At 32.3% G+C, this 22806-nt stretch overlaps 1 protein-coding gene and 1 long non-coding RNA gene across 7 annotated transcripts in view; one reads left to right on the top strand and one right to left on the bottom strand.

Moving 5' to 3' along the window:
- Positions 1-21526, bottom strand: part of LOC126852066 (uncharacterized) — a 77719-nt gene extending 56193 nt beyond the window's left edge. For both annotated transcript variants that reach the window (XR_007687764.1, XR_007687763.1), the window contains exons 1-2: positions 20616-21526; positions 3913-4040 (exon numbers count right to left, since the gene is read on the bottom strand). This is a non-coding gene — a long non-coding RNA (uncharacterized LOC126852066). The remainder of the gene's footprint in view (positions 1-3912; positions 4041-20615) is intronic.
- Positions 128-20498, top strand: LOC126851953 (anoctamin-8). Of its 5 annotated transcripts, none has more exons than XM_050596316.1 (17): positions 128-862; positions 7285-7370; positions 10484-10644; positions 10726-11002; positions 11132-11320; positions 11683-11868; positions 12095-12247; positions 12655-12790; positions 13238-13293; positions 14346-14420; positions 14488-14805; positions 15228-15242; positions 16452-16649; positions 17116-17407; positions 17667-17984; positions 18297-18558; positions 18691-20498. In XM_050596316.1, exons 1-17 carry the CDS (start codon positions 631-633, stop codon positions 19337-19339), a joined length of 3603 nt encoding a protein of 1200 aa, XP_050452273.1. In that variant the 5' UTR covers positions 128-630; the 3' UTR covers positions 19340-20498. The 5 variants fall into 5 exon arrangements, with proteins under 5 accessions (XP_050452273.1, XP_050452275.1, XP_050452277.1 ...); XM_050596318.1 differs by having other exon boundaries at positions 17688-17984; XM_050596320.1 differs by having other exon boundaries at positions 17691-17984.
- Positions 21527-22806: the final 1280 nt, after the last annotated feature.

The raw sequence follows: 22806 nt of genomic DNA on the forward strand, positions 1-22806 counted from the left end.
CTTTCTCATTTTTCTCGCAGCGAAAAGTATTCTCATCCCTTCGAGACTGGATTTTCTTTTATTTATTGAAAAAAAGATTCTTTGTGAAGGTTTTGTAAATCACTCCCAAACGAATACAAATATCTCAAAATCTGTCGAGCGAGTTTATAAATAGAAACTAGTTTTCAGATCAGCGCGCTATCGTGTATTCTAGTAACTTTTCCTTCAAGTCCAAGTCAGCTTTATCCCTCGCGTCGACTAAAACCCACCCTTACGACGCCAAATCGATCGGTAAAGTACAACCCCACTCGTGCAGATGGTGCCACGTCACGAAGGGGTGGCATTTCGGCGTCGGAAGCGCGATAGGGGATGCTCGGAGGGGTCTCACCCGATCCGTACACGTCGTCATCGTGCGAGTCGACGACTATGTGGCATGGGTAGCCACGTAGGCGGCGAAGGGTTGGAAGTGGCGAGAGAGGGTAAGGAGGGTAATTATACGGCGGGTGCGGGACGCGAGGAGTAAGACGAGGGCGCGAGAGCGCGGCAAAGAGAGAGGGTGGGCGAGAACGGCGTAGCGAGACGAGACACAGTCCAGTTGAGGCGCAAGGGTCCTCCGGCCAAGGACTACGATCCCTGGCGGTCCGGGACATTATGCCAGGCGGCGAGGGGTCCTCGATCAATCTCCTCGACCACCATCATCATCATCGCGCGACGACCGCCGCCACCACGTCCGCGACGGACGAGTGCGCGAACGGCGATGATGTCAAAACCGAGACGACGAGCACCGGCGCGACCTTCACCAATACGATGACGAGCGCCCTACCGGGCGACGGTCTCCGGCGCAGAAAGGTCATACACGCGGCCCGAGAAACCCTCGACAAGGGTAAGTCCCCTTCGTCGCCCCCTTTTCGCGGTACCATCGCGTTCCTAGCTTACGAAACCTCGCGCAACCGCTGCTGTGGTCGCGGGTACCAACCTCGAGTACCCCGTCGATTCTCCGACCGCACGGATATCGGGAGATCGATCCTCCTTTCCCAACATGATACCGCCTGCCTCCCGATAAGGCGGAACGCTCTTCGATCCGTTCTTGGCTTCGTTTAACGAGGTGATCGCGGAGACTCGAACCAACGTGCGTTAATGCCGATTTACCAGCCGACTTAGATATCTCTTTCGATCGCGCATACATTTCACGTCTCTGATGTTACGATCAGTGTGATATACATAATGCTAATTTAGTTGTCGTAAATAAAAAATCTTTTGCCACTTGATTCATCAAGTTAAAAAAAGAAATATTATACTTAAACGAAACAAACTTTTTATAAGCTTTTTTTTGTTTTATTTTATTCGTATTTATATTGACTCTTATTACGCATGTCTTGATTTGTTCCATGTGCCGATTTAACATTTAATTATTGGCGAATAGTACATAATAATAGATAATAATAGATTTAAAGAATTATTTTTTTATTTCATAGAATTATTTACGATATCATTGATATATCTACTAGATGTGTCTACAAACAGGTTGAGAATCATAAATAATATATAAGCTGGAGTTCAATGAATTTATGTGGCCTTTAATAAAATGGCAAAGTGCACATCATATTCGATTTACAACGACAAATATTTTTGCAAAAGAAAAATGTTTTATGTCATCTTAATCTTTTTTGACGATCGATTTTTTCAGACCGCCATGTTGCAGCTGCATTTTTGAAATGGTTGCTATTTTGGAATTTATTTTGCATATCATCATTTTTTGAAATCGAAATGTCAAATGCAAATGTTTAGTGTTAATCTCTTGACATTTTTTTTTAGTAATATATACCCATCATGCAACTAAATCTCCTATTAATTGTTTACATATTACATGCTTATAATCGAGAATCGATGGCGGATATAAACTCGTGCCTTCTATCTCACTGAAAATTAAAACATTAATAAAACAGATAAAAAATTGATAGCAAAAATAATAGTATAAATTTATAAAATTCATTATAATATTCATCATAAAATTCATAATAATTCAAAATAATAATAAAATGCTGAACGAATCCAAAGTTATATAACCGCTTTATCTCATATAAAAATCCAGTCTCTCGGAAATATCTGCAATCCGCGAAACGCTGCAGTTCCATATTATCGAATCTTGTCGATTTTCCTACGTTTTGCTTATTTTAACATTCGGTATATCACGGAAGTTACGTAAGAATACTTCGCACGTGGACGGAATACATTATGTACAGCCAAAAACGATTTGCGCAAACACTACTTCCTAAATGATTTCTTACGAAATAATTTCGCGTATAATTCCACAATAATAATAGAACTTGCAAAATCTCAATAATGATTAGTGATTTAATTTCACGATAGCAAGAAAACCGTGATGAATCATAGCTAGCTTGTAGCAAATATGGAATTTTGGCATTTACTGAAGTTCAGTGTTAGCAAACCCTTCTTATTAAGTAACCGAATTTGATTAGCGCGAAATACACGCGAAGCTAGCTTCAAATTTCAACCCCAACTCCAGCGAAAACGACGTTAACCCAAATTCGTTTGATGCAAAGTAGGAAGACGAAAATATTCTGTCTGATTATATGCGCATCTTCTATACTTTTTTTTTTAATTTTAAGATTATTTAATTAAACAGATCAATCTGAAGTTTGTATATATCTCAGTTTAATTTAACTGTTCAAATTAATTATTATAGAAGAAAATTCAAATTAATTATTATAGAAGGAAATTCAAATTAATTATTATGGAAGGAAATTTTGCAAACTTTGAAGTTGTTGCACTTTGTAAACATTCAAAGGGGACAGCTTTAATGGTTACAAAGTTGAAAAGGCATGGAGGATCGCCAGTGCTCTCAGGAAGCACAGCTCTTAAAAAAACATAAAGCGAAGAAGAACGCTTAGCGTTTGTTAACATCGGTTGCGCGAATACGGTTACTCGACCTGCTTTTATGTCACATCACAATTGCGCATTGAACCAAATGATGCGGCATATTGTGCATTTCCTATATCGTATATTATCTGTACTGATTGCCGGCAATTCAAGCAACATTTACATTGATTTTGAGATGAGGATAGTTGCCATTGTCGCGATTTTATGTCGCAATTTCAATGTGAATTTCTGTGATTATTGTTATCTAAGAAATTTAATCGTGTGTGAAAAATTTTATTAAACTCTATAAATAATAGCGGATCTTGTTATTTCTTTCTAATCTTGCGCAGCTGCAATATTATAATTTTCTCTTTTTTATTCTAGAAATTTTGATAAAAATATGAACTTCCGACGTTTTACGCGATTAAATTAAATTATATCTGTAAGATAGATAAAAAGACTTATATACTCTATTAAAGTGTGCCTGCAGTAAGTACATTATTGTTAAAAAATATTGCAAAAAAAAATGCTTACAACGTGTTCTGAACAAGAGTGTAATATAATGTACACCATAATATAATCGATTTTCGATTAGCAGTTGTGAGTTATGACATAAACATGGTCGTAAAAATACTTTTATATAGACTAATATATATAGTTTATAGTAGGGAAGGATAAGCCTTTAAACCGTATATATCGCGCTCTTTGTACATTGAACAAGATTTTAATTAACGCTAATGTTATTTCGCTTTAATTAACGCTATTGTTAAAATCATTATTTTATTATCACATTAATATTATTAATTTTGTATTAATGTGAGTAGCAAACTCTAAAAAAAAAAACTAAATTGAGTTTATTGTAATTTTTTTGCATAAGATTTTACTACAGCATATTAATATCATATTTATTACTGCATCTTTTTTTAATAAAATTTCTTTCTCAAAAAAATATTATTTAAAAAAACCTTTATAATGATTGCACTGACGTCTCCAAACCGTTCATTGTTCTATGTCATTGGACTGTAAATGTAGACATAGTTCTCGTGCACTGACCTTATTCCGAGTAAACCGAGTCGATGAAACATGATTATTCCGTAAAAAAAATTCTTGTATGTGTCACGATGTAGTTGTGTACATACATCGCCGACTTCGAAGAACGTCGCCAGTCCGTAATCGTATGTCTGCAAAAAAATACAAAGTATATTAAAGGTAATACGTACATATATTAATGTCGACGAAGAATGTATATATAAATTAAAAATGCAAAGTTTCAAGAAATAACAAATGTAAATAAAATAAATCTCAATTTATTTTCGAGATGCTCTCTCTATAGCTTTCCATTAACATTTTTTTTTTTTTTCTTTTGAGAGTCTCTAAAGCGAAAAGTGTACAGAGAAATCGTAGAATTTTTGAAAAATCCCTTCGAAATTTGAGGAGAGCGAATCCTTCAACCATTTCATGTAGCTTTGTAATATGCATCATGTGTACATCGATGTTAAACGCGACAATGTTAAATAATATCCCAACGGAAAGGCATGATTTTCTCGTTCGCGAAACAACAGTATATAATTTCCGTGTTTTGTACCGCACATCCAAGATGTAGATAGCGTGCATCTCGCGTGAGAGAATATATCTATATCTACATAGCGGGCGGCTATGACGTAAAAGGGATTCTCGCTCCCCCTTTTCATCCCCCTCCCCCAAAATGAGATGCGATGGTAGCATTTCAACAACGGTTCATCCGAAGGGATTTGGAATGAAAACCTTCTGAGGCAGCTTAACCGCGATGTATATCCTAGATGCACAGAGGTGCGAATTTCTGACCTGACGGGTGCTCGCGAATTATTAATTATTCAAATAGTTTTGCGCGTGACGACGGTGTGCTAGAGTTTAGTAATCGACGGACTGATAAAATTAACAAAATTTGTTAATCATCTTAGCACCAAATCTTTCTCACCATTAGTTTCTACATAAATAATATGCATGCATTGCGAATTTCGATTTTAAGGCATTCTTGAACGAATCATTTTTTAACAGAATTAGAACTATTTTTTTACGTTTATATTGCGTGTTACATAGATATTAAATTCATATTCTTTTTTTCAATCTTAATTTATCAAATTAGAAAGAGAGAGAGACAGAGAGAGAGAGAGAAAACAAATATTTTATAAAAATTCAAAAAAAAAAAAAAAAAAATATATAAGAAAATAAATTTTTTTCACGTAAAGTGGGATGATTGTTCACCACTATACATGAAAATCGCAGCTGATACTAAGGAAATTCGAATTCTGTCTTTGAACTGGGAAATAAAATGGAGAAACTTTGTTTATATTAGCAATCTTGTTGGTTCACAACTACTGTTGGAATTCTGCCATTATTTACATTGTCTCCCTACATTGTTTGGGAAGACTCCAAAAGCAATAATGTAGTGGAACAATATTCAAAGCGTATATTCATTCTGTACAGTGCTACTTTGTTTTACAGTCGCGAATTTTTAAAAGAAAAAATTCTGCGAGCAAAAAATGTAATAATTTAAAAAATAATGATAGAATATCAGCATTTCATAAATATTATAATTTAATATAATAGAATTATAGTATTAGATCAAGATCATTACATACGTGTGTATTATATTTTATTCCTAAAAAAAATCTTACTATTATATATATTGGTAAATTTATGACGTTTCTTATCGAGATATATTATAAATATATATCTCGACAAGAATTTAAAGTTTTGCAGACGACATAGATGGATGTCTATGTTCACATTTACCCTAGATACTTTCAAGTCCATCCGGAGTGATCACGTACCCTACTTTATCTTGTTGAGAGATTTTTAGTCATTATATGTTTTCGTGTAAATGAGATTAATGATCGCATCTCTTTACACGACAGTGTAATGTATCGCTTGGTTTCCGTTACATATGTTTGGAGAAACCGATTCTAACAATGTCGATTAACTTTAATGGTACTTAATTGTTTCTCCATTCCTTTCTGGGAACTGTAAAGGCAATCAAACTGCTACTCAAGTTTAGTGACGTCAGCAAAATTGGCTCCAAGCGATGAAATGATATTCATAGAGATAACATTTTATGAGTTATATTGTTACAATAGGAACGCGCATATAAAACTGCAATATGTATATGAATAACAAATTATAGCTAACTTTATAATTTTTATTTTACTACATTTTCATTAATTAACCAAAAAAATTTGAACATTACATATCTCTTTCTCTCTTTCTTACTAATGTAAAAAAAATTATTACTACTTATTTATTATTATTATTAATATTTTATAGTAACATATTGCTTTGATATAAGAAAATATAAGAAAAAAATGTAATATAAATATTTGTGATAAAAATATAAATTAAGACACAACAAATTAAAATATAAACATACTAAGAGCTTCAATATATACAAATATGATAACAAAATATTTTAACAGACGCAGCAAACAAGATACAAAAAAATAAATTGTGCAAAATTCGTTTATTATAAAATTTTATCATTCAATTTTATAATAAACAAATTTTGCACAATTTATTCTTTTGCGCTTTAATGCGCCCCGCGGTTCCCCATCGCTTGTTAAAACATGTTTTGTCGTATTTATAAATTTAGAAGCAAAATTTCCATAATTGATGTATGCTTCAAATAACACTTATAAAAGTACGAAATCGATGTTCTCTTTTTCTATTAAAAATACATGCTCGTTTATCATTATAACGATTTGTAAAATGCCTTTTACCGATAATAGTTTATTTCAACTAGTTTATTTCAGGATCGCATATTTGATATTGCAATATGCATAAATTTATTTTCTTGAGAAAGAGATTGCAGTTTAGTTTACAATAATTCAAAAATAAATTTTTAAAATAAATATGCACCTAAGATAAAGTAACTTATGTCAATTAATAAAGTATTACATATGTCATATTATTTAGAAATAATTGGAAAAGCTAAATTACGGGCGTAAATTAAGAATTGAAATTAATATTGTTAATATTTACAATTGGATATGCAATTGTGAATATTAACAACAACGTAATTGAATAATATGCAAAATAATCAAACATCGGAACGTTCGGAATACACAAGCATTTAGTTTTTTTTAAATAACTAAAAGATTTATATCCGGATATTCCCGGGAATTTTACATAACAAATTTAATCTAATTCAAAATAAAACAATGCTACGCATATTTTACATTGTTTAAAATTTGTGTAAAATATTATCGCTTAGTAAATATTATCTTTATATTTATTGGTGAAAAGTAGAAACATGTGACAATTGACATAAGACGTATCCTTTTTGCATATCTATAACATCAATTCAGAAATTGCTTCAGGATTTTCAATCCCTAATACAAATAATACGAATTTAACATATCTCAATGGTTACACATGTACTTTTCTTTACAGCGTCCCGTCTTTTAAGACGAAAAATACCATGTACAGGCCATTTAATGACCCCCCGCCGCCTATGGATACAAAAGGTTCCTACTCAGGTATGTATTTAAAATATATCTCTATATATGTTATTTCAAATAAATTATGATATGTATCATCACTTTTATACGCACATTGCATAAATCAATTATCAAATGCAAACAAAATATTGAAATATGAATTGTATGTTATATACATTGTATTCCCTATACAAGATCATCCCTATACAAGTTTATAATACGCGAATGCTTTTTGTGATGAAAATGTTGCTTTTTCGACTTGTAACATACACAAAATCACGCTCGGATAATATTCTTTTTACACTCGATTATCACTGAGATAACGGTAGTTTTATTTGCTTTTATTAATGACATGTACTAAAATATCTCTATTTATATCCCCGTACGTGACAATCTCGCATCAGTTGTAATATATAATGTAATGCGATGATATCATCGCATAAATAACTAATCCAAAGTAATTAATACAAACACAATACGGGGGATTTTTTATAAATAAATAAATAAACATGAATTTATATTTTAAATTGATTCACGATGAATTGGTTATACAAACGTGAGCAATGATCATTAAAGAATATTCTGTGGAAATAATAATATCGACTTTACACACATTAAGTCATTAGTGGATATCGAAGAAGTCCGCGTGTACTTCAAAGCTGTATTGTTGATTTTGTGCTATTCTTGTTTGTCTTTTACTATCCTGTCTCGAATTACGCGAATTCGATTCTTGTCCTGTTAGAACAACGTGAGGTAAATTGAGTATGCTGTTTAACGTAACATAAGAATGTGATTGTATTAAATTATATGTAATTTATAGTAATAAGTATCATATAAATCCTATATTTGCAATAGTTATATAATCTCTTATGTCAAAATATTATTAAATTTTAATTTTATAATAACTTTATTTCTTCCGTAATAATTCTCTCAATCAAGTAATCATCTACATGCGTTTATTCTAGCATTATAGATCAGCTGTTTTAAATGTTTCGAAATATAATAATCCTAAGATCTATCCTAATATCTAAATATCTAAAAAATATAATAATAAAGAATTTAACTTTAAAAATCTTGAAAACGCAACAAAAAACATCAATGTGAAACTTCTTTAAAAAGCATGTATTCTAAGAAGAAAAAGTGTAAGAAATAAATAATATTATTTCTACTTAAGTATTTTGTTTTATTGTTTCAAGAGTCACTTGAGATATTAGTTTTAATATTATAACAGTAAACTTTTCTTGGAATTATACAACTATCTGGAGCGCAAAATCTAAGATCCGTAATATTTTTTACTTTTGAAATAATCTCCTCAACAAATTATCAAAGTTCTTGATACTCGTTATAAAGCATCCTGTACATAAGTACCGTATCGTTTCTCTGCACGATTCCCTCTTATTGTCTTTTGAAGTAGGTCATCACCGTATAACAATTGTAGTACATTGAAGCCTCAATGATCATGATGTACAGTATTTTATCGCGTATCGTCAGCGTATGCCTACTTACTGCGTGTAAAATATAATCATTTGCTTTAGTGCTGCTATTAAATATTGATTTCATGTAACTTTGCCAACGAAAACGTGTATCTCTTACATGACGCAAACGTTATCGATCCAGAAATTATATTTTGCGATATATTAATACCAAATTTTTCTAGCTCTCATTACAATGCCAATGGCTTTCGTAAAAAAGAATACTAATTTTTTTAAAACTGACAATATCGTTTATGTTAACTTTGATGTTTGTTTATTAAATAATTATATTTTTTCTAAAAATATGTCTCGTAAAATAATTCGATTAATTTTAAAAATATGCAACAGGTATCGTTACACGCAATGTTAACTAAAATATTTGCATATTATACATCACTTACAAGCTAGTAACGTAACGACATCCGTTTTTACCGTTTGCAAGAATAAATACTTAAATACATATAAACAGAAATCATGTATTCATTATCAATCATGCTTATTTTGATTATAACGTATTAAATATAATAAATAATATAATATATTATGAATTTTTTTTCGATTAAATAAAATGAGAGAAATTATTACGCCATTATATAAAAATTTTTTAATCTTATTAAATTAATTAGACAAGAGAGTAGAATAACCTCGTTATTAATAATTATGTAATACTGTAGAAAATTAAGATAATATTTTAAGATAATATTAAGATAATATTTTTTTGCAGGATTGATTAATTGCACATATAACTATTCCTTCTTTCGAGTGATATTAATTTTCTTAGCTAACAGTTTTTACATGTAATTTTTGCACTCGATTCAGCATAAGTTGGCTAACATCCAAATAGTTTCATAGCACTTGGTATTGCCAATTCACGTACGATACCCCGATAACGATGGCTGACCTAGTAATGTACGTAACTACTTGGCCACGCCAAGTAAATCCATTCGAGCCGTCCGTTTTCTTGATCGTATCAGATCATTAATATTTCACGAAACGACGTAAAGGATCGTTGAACTATTTCTTAAGAAGCGTATACGAATCTAATCAATCTATACGATGCAATAAAAACTCAATTTTTTCATGATTTTTTTAATATAAAGTTGAAAAAAAAGAAAGTTAAAATTTGTTTCTGTTCAATAAATTATATAAATATGTGATACCATTGTTCATCGCTCAATATACATAAATGCAATATAAATCAATTGAAATTTTAAAATTTTGAACTTTGGAAATTTCACTACATATTTTAGTCGCATTATATGAAATTTATAAAATTATGATGATGAAATCTGATTTCGGAATTTCAACAATAATAATACATAAGAGCGAATGCTACATGAATTCAATATAGAGAGCTTCAGTATGAAAAATAAAATATTTAACAATATAAAGAAAAATTAAATAAAAGTTTAAACATATTTTTCATATATAAATCAGAAACAGATATTCAGTATTTTTTCTTAGAATAAAATATTGTATAATTATTAATATAAATATAAAAATAAAATGTAATTTTCGACGGAAATACATATTAGTAATTTATCGTAATATATAATTTATAAAATTTTATATTTAAATTTTAATTTATATTCATTTTTCCAATACATGTTTCACATGTAATTATACTTTTTAGTATGCAAACTGCGTGCAAAGAAGTTTAATAATTCGATTTTTTTTCAGGAATGCGACGTAGTCATGATGTTCCCTAGCGGGACAAATGACGAGACCTTGATGTGGTTTTTAGCACGGCTTCGGGCTGGAACCCCGGGGTTAATAGTTCACGTGCGACATCATGCCTCATCGGACAGTTACGGGTTTTACATTACAGCACCTTTCGGAATGTAAGTATCCGAGTGTCAGGTCAAGCTTTGATAAAAACACAGATCATACAATCGAATAACTTTAATTCCATTGGCTCGCAGTCTACTCAAGGCTGCCGAGGAAGTGCATCTACCGAAGGCCCTGCGACAGGAATTTGGCGGTGGACTCAAGGAGTTTGTCGGCTCTGAGGCCAATTGCTTCGAGGGCAGCGACGACGAGATTCGCTTCTTCACTACCCAAGAAAGACAGTCTCTAGTGCTGCACTTGCTTCACAGCTTGAGAGCGAACCCACACGACCTCCACAGTCTGCCTGGTCTTAAGCTGGTGGAAGGTCAAGCGATTATTCCAAAGTGCATTTCGTCTGGTATTATTTCTCAGGTGCGATATATATATACATATATAAACGATAATTTACATGCTTCATCCGTATCTCCTTAAATCTTTTCTTCATTAAAAGAGAAATTTGTCACATTTTTCTAAGTTTATTCTCTTTCTTCTTCTCGTCAGGTCTTCCCCCTTCATGAATTACCCGCATTAGAAAAATTGCAACGAAACTGGGTTCGCGCGTTCCTTAGCCCACAGCCCTTAGACGACATTTGTAAATACTTTGGGGTGAAAATTACCATGTACTTTGCCTGGCTAGGCCACTACACTACCGCTTTAATCGTTCCAGCTGCAGTGGGTGTCATATACTGGGTACGTATGTGTTTCGCATATATCAATGTAATCCGAATAAGATAAATAAATAATAAAAAAATATACATGAAGCAAGCGTGTATAAAATTTTAATATTTATTTGAATAAAATAAAAAAATAAATATTTATATATAAATAAATAATTATATATAAATAAATAATTATATTATATAAATAATTTTATATATATATATATATATATATATATAATTATGTTATATAAATAAATAAAAATATTTAAATAAAACAAAGCAAAATTTAATAAGAAATTTAAACGCTAGAAATAGACTGATTCTCAGTCAATAATATATTTTAAAATTTGAAAATATATCAAACTTAATGAGCGTTTTTCGACTGTTTAGGTCGGCATCATCGGCAGGAACCAAGCGGTGGAAGACGTGGCCTACGTTCTGTTTTCGGTGTTCAACGTGATATGGGCTACCGTATACCTGGAGACGTGGAAAAGGAGAGGCGCGGAATTGGCGTACAGGTGGGGCACTTTGGATCAGAGGGACGATTTATTGGTCGAGCCTAGACCTCTGTTTACAGTAAGAACCTTTCGAACATTCTTAAGCACTCCGATATCGGCATGGTAATGCCGTAGCGTGCTAATTCTCCACCTGCACAGTGCTATGAGAATATAGATATGCTTTTGCTACACCATTTTAATTGAAAATATAGCGAATACTACGGAGGGATTTTAATAAACAAAAATATATCTCTGTAAGACTTGTTTGCAGTTTGATGATCAATTACGATTCTAACTTTGTTAAGGGAACACTGGAGATCTCACCGGTTACAGGAAGACTGGAACCAACGTATCCCAGATGGCGTAGAAATATGTTTCGGTATTTTGTGAGCGTTCCTATCATCGCAATCTGTTTACTCTTTGTCTTCATCGTTATGATATTGAGTTTTCAGATACAGGTACATAATTGCACAGAATCATATTATAAACTACATTAAATATTTTTTTACGCCTTAAAAAATATTTAATAATACAATCATAATAATATTTTATTAATATATTAATGAATATTTAAATAATATTTTTAAATTAATTTATTAATAAAATAATATAATTATTAAGATCATTCATAAAAATTTTGATTTAGATATAGAAAAGCAGTATAAACATAAAAATTATTTTACTTTAAGATTTACAAGTCCAAAGAATAAATAAATATATAAAATTCAGAGCAAATAAGTGTATATAAAATTAACTGTATATTCTTATGAGATTGAAAATTGAAGAAAATGTATATAAAATATGTACTAATATAAATAAAATTGTAATATAAATCCTTTAATTTTTCTTTTTTGTAAAATCGCAGGATTGGTGGGATGCGTATCTTGAATCTGGAGGCTATGGATTTTGGCTTAGTTACGTGCCAAAGGTTTTGCTCGCAGTAGTCATCGCACTGATGGATGAGGCGTACTTCAAGGTCGCGGTGTGGTTAAACGATTTGGGTATGTATGCCAATAATAATCGACTCCCTACACTTCAACACATATCTCTCTCTCTTTCTCTCTCCATCTCTCTCTTTCTCTCTTCATCTCTACCTATCTCTCTCACTTTTTACGTAATCATATCTCCATGCGACTCAAAATACGAACAATCGCCATTTGCCGACTTCTCCGCATCGATTTGTGTATTTTACATTACGGTACACTATGCACGTCTAGTTCAAGAGCATAGCATATACTTGCGATAATTTTCCACAGCTTAGCTTCTTCTAGAGAAATAATTGGGAGACAATGTAACGAAAATATTTACATTAAAAATTGTTGTTCTGTTTTTTTTTTGTGTGTAAATAAACTTATTGAGATATAATATAGGTACAGTTCCATTTTCATTTAAATCTTGGAGAGCGTTTATGGTAGATAGTATTTGTAATTTTTGTGTGTTGGACGCAGAAAACTATCGACTAGACACCGAGTACGAGAATCATCTGATCTACAAAGTGGCACTGGTAATAAGACGAACTCTCCATTCTCAATGAATAGACTATCAATGTTGTGTTAGACATTGTACGTATGTTCTTCTCTAATTAAACACAAAATAATATTAGATCCAATGAAAAACTATATCATTTTCCTTTTATTATAATAAAAAATATAATGCATCAGTCATATATTAAATCTAAAAATATTTGTAACAATTATCTATAATCGATCTATAATCGATAAAATTATATAATGATCATAGTTTGCCTGAGACGCTTAACTAAATAATTTATTAATTAATATATATTTTTTTATTTATTTAATTTATTTATTTTATATATTTTGCTGATTTTATTATTACATATTTATAATTCGATGGCATTCTTTATTTGTCTTTTTCATTATTATATTTTGTTGATTGCGTCATCTGCGATTAACTGAATACTTTGTATAACATCGCTGAATATGATTAATTAATTTATAATTAATTATCATGTTGATTTTCTCTTATTTTTTAGTAAATTAGATATCTTTATATTTATGAATTTTATTAGAGGCGTAATGAACTCCTCTTTTTATGGAATATAATTATAAAAAATGCAAAATTTATAAAACAAAATAGAAAAGTATAGTTCAGAAAAATATTAATGCAATATAGAAATTATTAAAATATTTATGAATAGAAGTAGAAATAATTTTGTGCTAGTGCAGTTTTGTAATTTAATCTAAATCTCTTGTGATTTGCGACCCAGGCAAACGTGCATAGTGTAAATTAAAACCGGCGACAGTATTTTGCTAATTTTAATGATATTTAAAAATTACTCATATATATTTAGAGATGGACGTATAAAAGAATATAATATAGATTTTAAGCTTTTTGTTTTAATGCCTGCTCTGGCTGTCTCTGTCGCTGCATGAACATACTATTCGCAAATGAATACTTTCTTGCTTAATTATTTTACGTCATAGATCATTCGTATAATTGCGCTTTTATGTAAATTTGTGTTCATACGATGTGTATGTCAAAATGTCATATTGCGATCGCCATATAATTTACAACAACCATCCTATATTTCAGTTTCAGTTTGTAAACTCCTTCCTATCGCTGTTTTACATCGCCTTCTATCTCCAAGATCAAGAGAGACTTAAAGAGGTGATAATTCAATTATTTCTCTCACAAAACGTTATAATCACAATGAGTATACGAATATCCGTTTCAGCAATTGGCGGCCCTACTCATAGCTCGTCAGGTGATCGGCAATCTAAAGGAATCCGCGGTACCGTATTTAATCGAGCAGCTGCGATTGGCACGTCTGAGTTTCGAGATGTTCGGGGCTTTGAGTCCCAGCGAAGCAAGGCCACCCCCGAGTCAAGAAAACGAAGATGTACAGGGTGGTAAAAACAACGAGGAAAAGGAGGATCGACCCGAAAGCGGCAAATCGAAGCAACCGCGAAATGTCAGCCAGGCAGAACTGGAGAGTTCCCTCTACAGAGTAGGGCATCCCACTAATTCTCTACTTAGTGACGTTACGTTCAAGGTTTGATCTAGATTTAGCCAATTTAGTTTTTTTCTTTTCTCTTAGAGCACTCCGCCGTACATGTAACATTAACCTTGAAGCACTTGCAAGAGAAACGGAAGGTCATCAATATACGTTTATTGAACTATCGATCTATTATGTTTAATGAGTGCTTCAGCCATCCCGTCAAGGTTTCTGCTCCTTAAGCAGGTTTCCGTTCTTGATGTTGCCAGTGATTTGAACACTTCACATCATAGATCAAATTATCTCGCCCTTAAGATTTTTCCGTTCTCTCCGCTCAGACTGCACTCTGCGCACTCAATTGCATGCTCAATTATTAATAGTAATGTCAATGTCACATTGCGTTTGTCGATTATTTCTTTTTTTGCAGAATTTTAATGATTTCTTTCCTGTTTTACACCCATTCCATTGACGACTCACAGGTATCGACCAGAAAGGTAATATCCTATTCATCCTATCATTAAATCTCAATCTCTTCTGTCACGAACAATCGCCATTTGTCTCATATTGTATATTGTATAATTTTGTTTATTTGTTTTTGAAATACACATCAAGAATGTAGCAATATAAGAATCAAAATATTTTACTGAATAATTTTGAATAAAATTAAATCTTATTAAATATATGAAATATTTGATTTTCTCTTTACAATATTATAGAAGAAAAATTAATTTAGCTCCAAATATTTGTGTATGTATCTTTCTTATAAAATAACATCGTAATAGAAATCTATGCAAACACGGCAAGTTACGTGACCGAAAGATATAAGCAGAAATTTCATGGCTTATCATGCAGATCCCGCGTTTACAATTTGTGTTTCGCTAAAATTTGATTTTCTTTATTGTATGCACGATCTATGCTTAAGATACGATATACATATAATCTCTAGTGTTTCAATTATTTAAAGAGACAAGCTCTGGAGAGATGTTTTTTATGTTATTATTTTTAACAGGTATTTATAACAATTTTTTTTTGTAATATCATGTTAATCGGATATTCTATAATATGAATTAAACTTTTATTACTTATTTTATACTGTCAATATTGTCAAATTAAGGTCTCTTTCTAAATTATCTTTAAAATAATTATTATTTGCAAGAAATTTCAGAACAGAATTAATAATAATAATAATAATAATAATAATAATAATTATTATTATTATTATTATTATTATTACTATTATTATTATTATTATTTTAATTATGTACATGTCATGTTTTAATGTATACATATATGTATTTTACGTGTTTAAATGTGTTGTAATACACAATATATAAAATTTATAAATAAAATTTTGTCTTCAATTTTGTCGAAAATTATACATATATCGTTTAAAGAAGTTTTTAATCTAAATGTTTTTTATGTTTATTAATTTTTAATATGTATATGTGTAAACGAAATAAATCAACGGATTATATTATATAAAATATATATTATATAAAAAATATATTATATAAAAAATTTTATCTAAAGATAAAATATTTGATTACCTGTTTTATTTTTATCAAAATAATCGAATATATCAAACAGGTTATTAATATATATGTATAATTATGAGGCAGGCAAATTCAGAGAAAATATTTATGATAATTATTTGAGACTGTTTGTTTGCACAAGCTTAATAAATAATTATTTTTAATTCACAGTACGACGGGGCATTTTCGGAGCATTTGGAAATGCTATCCCAACTGGGATATGTCTGTCTCTTCTCTTCGGCCTTTCCATTAGCTGCGATGGCTGCATTACTTGGAAATTTATTAGAATTACGCGGTGACGCATTCAAATTATGTTTCGTGCTTCAACGACCTTTCGGGCGTAGAGTTTCGAATATTGGCACATGGCAAGTAAGTAAAAAAAAGCTTATATATATAAGCATATAAATTTAAGAATGAATTCAACCTCGCGAAAATAATAGAAAAAGGTTTACATAATTATATATCATATATTTGATATTTTTCTCTTTCTTATTTATGAATTATATTAATTTTTTTTTATTGCATTATTTGTTCATTTGCTTTTACAGAAAATGCTTGAAATAATTTTCCTACGCTTGATAAGATCTTAAGTATGATATTGTCAATTTCTATTAAAAAATTATTACAATTGTTGAAACAAAAAATAAAATATATAAGGACGAAAATAGTTGCAACTCAGAGACAAGATTAGAAAAGATAATACAGACATCTCCATAAATTTTCATTATTATTTTTGCACGTTAAATTCATTTATAAAGTTACACTCGCATATTAGATATAAATTATAATTAAGTTAAACTCAAATGATACAAGTCCAATTTTGCAAATTTGATAGAATGCCATGGAGGCGATGGGTCTGGTCGCTATTTTAGTGAATTGCGCCCTGATTGGATTAAGCGGACAAGTGCAACGAATGTTCCCAGAGATGTCGGCAACGCAAACAATTTTATTAATTGTAGCATTGGAGCATATAATGTTCGCTATTCGATTTATAATCATTTGCGCAATTCCCGATATACCTCATTGGGTCGCTACCGAGATGGCTAAAGTCGAATTTTTACGACGCGAGGCAGTTCGGAGATTATCCTCGACCCCATCACCGGAACAACAACCAACAACAGTGATAGGTACATAATTCATCTTCATATAATAATCGTTCATATATGTGCATTGTTTAACATGAAGCATATAACATGATTTCACGCGATTTTATGAAAATTTATTTCATGTCTTCCTATTTTCGTTTCTCCCGACTCGATAACCGTTTCTAACTGCGAGCCTATCCAGTGCCAGTCCACGAATGACCCACTCTATCAGCAAGAAAGTGCTAAATTGCTTTACCTGTCGCGTTACATCCTCCCTCCTATTAATCTCGCTCGAACTCAGGGAGATTCGTGGTGAGTCCAGCAGACGGAGAAAGCGAAGAGCAGAACTTGCTCTCCGACCGCACCGGCTACGCGACCATGTCGAGTCAAGCGGACACAACGACCTTGACTTCAACCACTCACACACCCAGTGGACCGACAACGCCTAGCGCCGCGTCCGTGCCGAGGATCGCGGAAACACCACCCACGGCCGTGACACCTGTCAGCGGCGGAAGCAGCAGCGAGACTAGCAGTCCATTCCTACCCGAGAACAATTCCAGCAATGTCACCCGCGATATTCGTAATATGCCAAGATGTTCCATACCCGGAGGCGAACGAGGTTCGATTTCAGCAATTAATTTTATATTAAAAAATAAAAAACACAAATTGCTAAAATTATTCTAATTAAATTAAATTTTTAATTTTAATTTTTAATTTTAATTTTTAATTTTAAATTTAAATTTAAAATTTAAATTTAAAATTTAAATTTAAAATTAAAATTTAAAATTTAAATTTAAAATTAAAAATTAAAATTAAAAATTAAAATTAAAAATTAAAATTCTAACTAAATTAAAATGGTTAATGTGTTGTACAGTCTTTATCAATTGAATAAATAATTCTATTTATTATATTGATGAGAGATTTTTTGTAGGACGACGCTCGAGGGAATGGTTGACCAATGAGCCAGAAGCATCTGGTACGACCGATTACGGGCATCATCTAACTATTGGACCGCACGGCGTTGACTGGGTACGTCGATTAGGTCTAGAAGCCGGTGGGAGAAAATCGAGCGATTCCGAAATTAGCGGTGCCGGTGCAGTAAGCGGACGGGAGGAGGAATTAACTTTGCACAGATCGACCGATTGCATCGTTTCCAAAGAGCTCGCCTCTTCCTCAGATAGCGATCTTCTCAGGTACACGGAAGGAGAAATCTGATTTTTTTTTTATTTCTCACAATATATAAAAATGTTTCTAAAGTTTTATATCTTTTACGTTTTTCATTGCTTTTACATTTCGGCATCAATGCGTCAATTTCGTACTTAAAGGTCAGCACCACCGTGGGCGGTTGCTCACAGAAACCAGAAGTTCCGCTTCTCGCCAGAAAAGGAGAAAGAACGTGAGAGGATGGAGAAACAGCAGCAATATCAACATCATAATCCGCGAGAATCGACGCATGATCGCGAGCGGGAACGCGAGCGAGAACGCGAGCGGGAACGCGAGCGGGAACGCGAGCGGGAACGCGAGCGGGAACGCGAGCGAGATCGCGAGCGAGATCGCGAGCGGGATCGAGAGCGGGATCGAGAGCGGGATCGAGAGCGGGATCGAGAGCGGGATCGCGAGCGGCAATCCTATCTCACCGAGAAGGAGAAGGACTCGAGCGGTTTGTCAGACTCCAGCAAAACAATCTCGAGTCAGGAAGAGGAGAAACCGACGACGAAGGAGGACCGGGAGGCGAAAAAGACACGCGTCAAGCAAAGCCTGATGAAGCGGGCGCGCTCGGTAGCGATCTTTTCGCTCAAGTTAAAGGAACGCCGCGCACGGGAGGCTGAACTTAAGGCCAAGGAAGCGGAAAGGGAGGCTAGGTGGCAACAACCGCAATCCTGCGTCGGCGGCGAACTCTCGTGCATCCCCATAGAAAAGCTTATTTCCGTGGATGACATTGCGTCCATGGAAATGCGTCGGATGAATCATTAGCCGCTTGACTTGTCTTTCTCACACATTTTCATTTTCTCGCTACGTAGAGAGCTGTTCGTGTGCCGCGACACGTGAATGCATCAATACCATCTTGTCAACTCGATGGCAAAATTTAGACGCGAGAAAAAAATCGCGACCGAGAGAGAGGCGATAATTTGACGGTCGCGAGGCAAAAACTCGTGATCGGAAAAAAGAAAAGGCGCACAATTTATGGATCATCGCAGGCACAAGATCTTAGACATTTCATTTAGGAGATACTTCCGATATATCGTTACTTAAGCTCAGGGCATCAAATCGCGACTTGGTTCGGTTTCAAAATGAAGCAGATAGATATTTTTCAAGGATTCATGATAGTATTTCACAATGAAAGCGCTAAAAATTTTCAAAAACCATTTTGTTTTGCTTTAAATTTTTTAAAAGATGTTACAAATGATTACGAAAAGAGAAAAGGGAATAAATATACAAATTTCGCTAATTTAAGCAAATAATTTTACAAAATGGAAAATTACAGAAATTATATTGATTTTTAAATAAAAAAATAAGGATATAACTTTTTTTAATTTCAAAATTTTAATAATATGATTTTACAGAGCAGGAAAAGATTATGTGACTGAATTATTATTTCTTCAATAAATAAAAATATATATTTTTATTGGTTTTAAAGATTTTGATTTAAACGTCAAAAGTTTTAAATAATTAATTATAAATAAATTGTCAAAAAACATTAACGGGTGGTCTGTAACAAGTTGTACAATTTTTATATTATAAATTCTTATTCATCGTAATAATTTTAATTTTGCGTCGATTCAACGCCCTACTAAATGGCACATTCTTCTAGTTTACTAGTTTAGTTAAATAACGAGACATCGTAGATTATTGAGCCTTTAAAAAAAAGAGAAATTATTGTGCTACAAAAAAAAAATAAAAAAACGTTCCGTTCGTGCCGTCAACATTCTACGCCGAAATTGAATTATCCTCAACTGCTCCATAATGGAATCCGGATGGCATAGTCGCACGCGATCTGATTATCGAAGAAAGAGAGAACCGCGAGAGATTCTCTTAGAGAAACAGTCGATTGTAAAATATCCAGTTACTTGCTGAATAGCGAGCATCAGGGTGTGAAATTCAACGAAAATGGAGGAACTTTGTTGTTGTTGCGGTATATGTATAATATATAATATATATATATATATATATATATATATATATATATATATATATATAATAAGTTGTTAATTAATCTATAAAAATTCTAGGCATTAATGGGTTGACAAACCTTTTGCTGAATAGATCTCTACGAAGGCATATCATGTTGTCGAGACCATCCACGTCATCATCGCCGCCTCTCACGTCGTTTCGTATCCTCAGTAAGATCGTCCATCCAAGATCGCACACGTGGATGCCCTGCAGATGATGCAGAACGAGTTCGCGTCCGCGCGTTACTTATTGACGATGAGATAAAGTCCAATGGCACACACAAAGCTGTCCTTCGTCCTGGTCGAAAGAAAAGAAAAAGATGAATGAAATGATCATAGAAACCGTTTTTGTATATAGTTAAAAATGTTACGCAGATTGTAAAATCGGTTATCATGGCCTAGCCACACATCCCCATCCGCGGCTAAACTTTAGCGCAGAATTGTTGAATATCACTCACACACACACACACATATACAAGAAAAAACGTACACACACACACACACACACACACACACACATACACATACACACACATACATACATATACACAGATACATATGTCACATTTTATTACATTTACGAATATATTGTTAGCCTTAGATTAACCATTAGACATCCACATTGAGCACCGTTAACGCAAACCGATAATCGCAATTGTACTTAGCGTATCCTTCGAAAATTTACAAGACGCACGAGTGCATTAGATGCGAAATCGATAGATTAGCCGCTTTCGTAAAGGCAGGTCGAAGTAAATTCAGCCGGAAGCATCTGTGTTTGTTAGATGTTTTGTATAAAACAGAGAAATTGAGCCAATAAAAAAATATTCTACAAAAGCTATCGCGAGAAAATAATCCCCTTCCTTTTCTGTTAAAAAAAAAAAAAATAAATATAAAAAAGAAAAGTTTAATTGTTTAAATGTGATATAAAAATAGTAAAAATGGATTTTTTTCAAGAAAGTTTCAAATATATTTTCAACGAGATTCTTATTTTTATTTAATCTTAACTATTTTTTTATAGAAAGAGAATGCGCGCGAGAATGGACGAATCTAATATTCTTCGAATATATTAAATATAATATCATCCGCGTTAAATCTACGTTATATTATATTACACATGTAATTGTTTAAATATAATGGAAACAGTAAAAATAAATTTTTCAAATGCGCGAAAATCCAAGAAAGTTTCAAATATATTTTTAATAAATTTCCCAATTTTATTTAGTCTCAAAGTATTTTCTCGTATAAAAAATACGTGGAAATGGACGAGTCCAATATTTATATGCTTCGAATATATATATATATATATATATATATATATATATATATATATATATATATATATCAAATAAAATATCATCCGCGCAAATCTATGTTATATTATATTACACACATGTAATTGTTTAAATATGATGGAAACATTGGAAGTAAATCTTTCAAATGCGCAAAGATCCAAGAAAGTTTCGAAATATATTCACAATAAATTTTTCAATTTTATTTAGTCTCAAATTCTTTTTTCGTACGAAAAGTACGCGAAAATGGACGAGTCCAATATTTATATGCTTCGAGTATATCAAATATATCATCCGCGCAAATCTACGTTATATTATATTACACGTGTAATTATTTAAATATAATGGAAATAGTAAAATAGATTCTTCAAATGCGCGAAAATCCAAGAAGGTTTCAAATACGTCTTTAATAAATTTTTCAATTTTATTTAGTCTCAAATTCTTTTTTCGTACGAAAAGTACGCGAAAATGGACGAGTCCAATATTTATATGCGCAATAATATTATATCATACATGTAATTATTTAAATATAATGAAAACAGTAAAAATAGATTTTTCAAATGCGCAAAAGTTCAAGAAAGTTTCGAAATATATTTTCAACAAATTTTTCTCAATTTGATTTAGGTCTTCCTTTCTCTCAAAGAGAGAACGCGGGAATGGACGAGTCCAATATGCATGTTTCAAAGATATCAAATATATTATCCGTATTTAAACAAGTTTCACATCGCATTACATATATGATAAGAAACATATATATTATATGAATTCGTTGCATTATATTATATGTATTTTGTATTAAATATACCATTAAATCGTATTTCCTTCCGCAGTTTTCGTCCCGTGTACGTGATGCGGCTAGCACTTACTTCGACTCTTGCCGCTCTGGCAATAATCTTCCAGAGGGCGCTAGCGCACGGCAGCTTCTCAACTACGTCACTTTCGTAAAGCCCGTATCATACATCGAAGACTAATATATCGTATG

This window comes from Cataglyphis hispanica, chromosome 9, assembly GCF_021464435.1.
Source record: "Cataglyphis hispanica isolate Lineage 1 chromosome 9, ULB_Chis1_1.0, whole genome shotgun sequence".
NCBI classification, from domain to species: Eukaryota; Metazoa; Arthropoda; class Insecta; order Hymenoptera; family Formicidae; genus Cataglyphis; species Cataglyphis hispanica.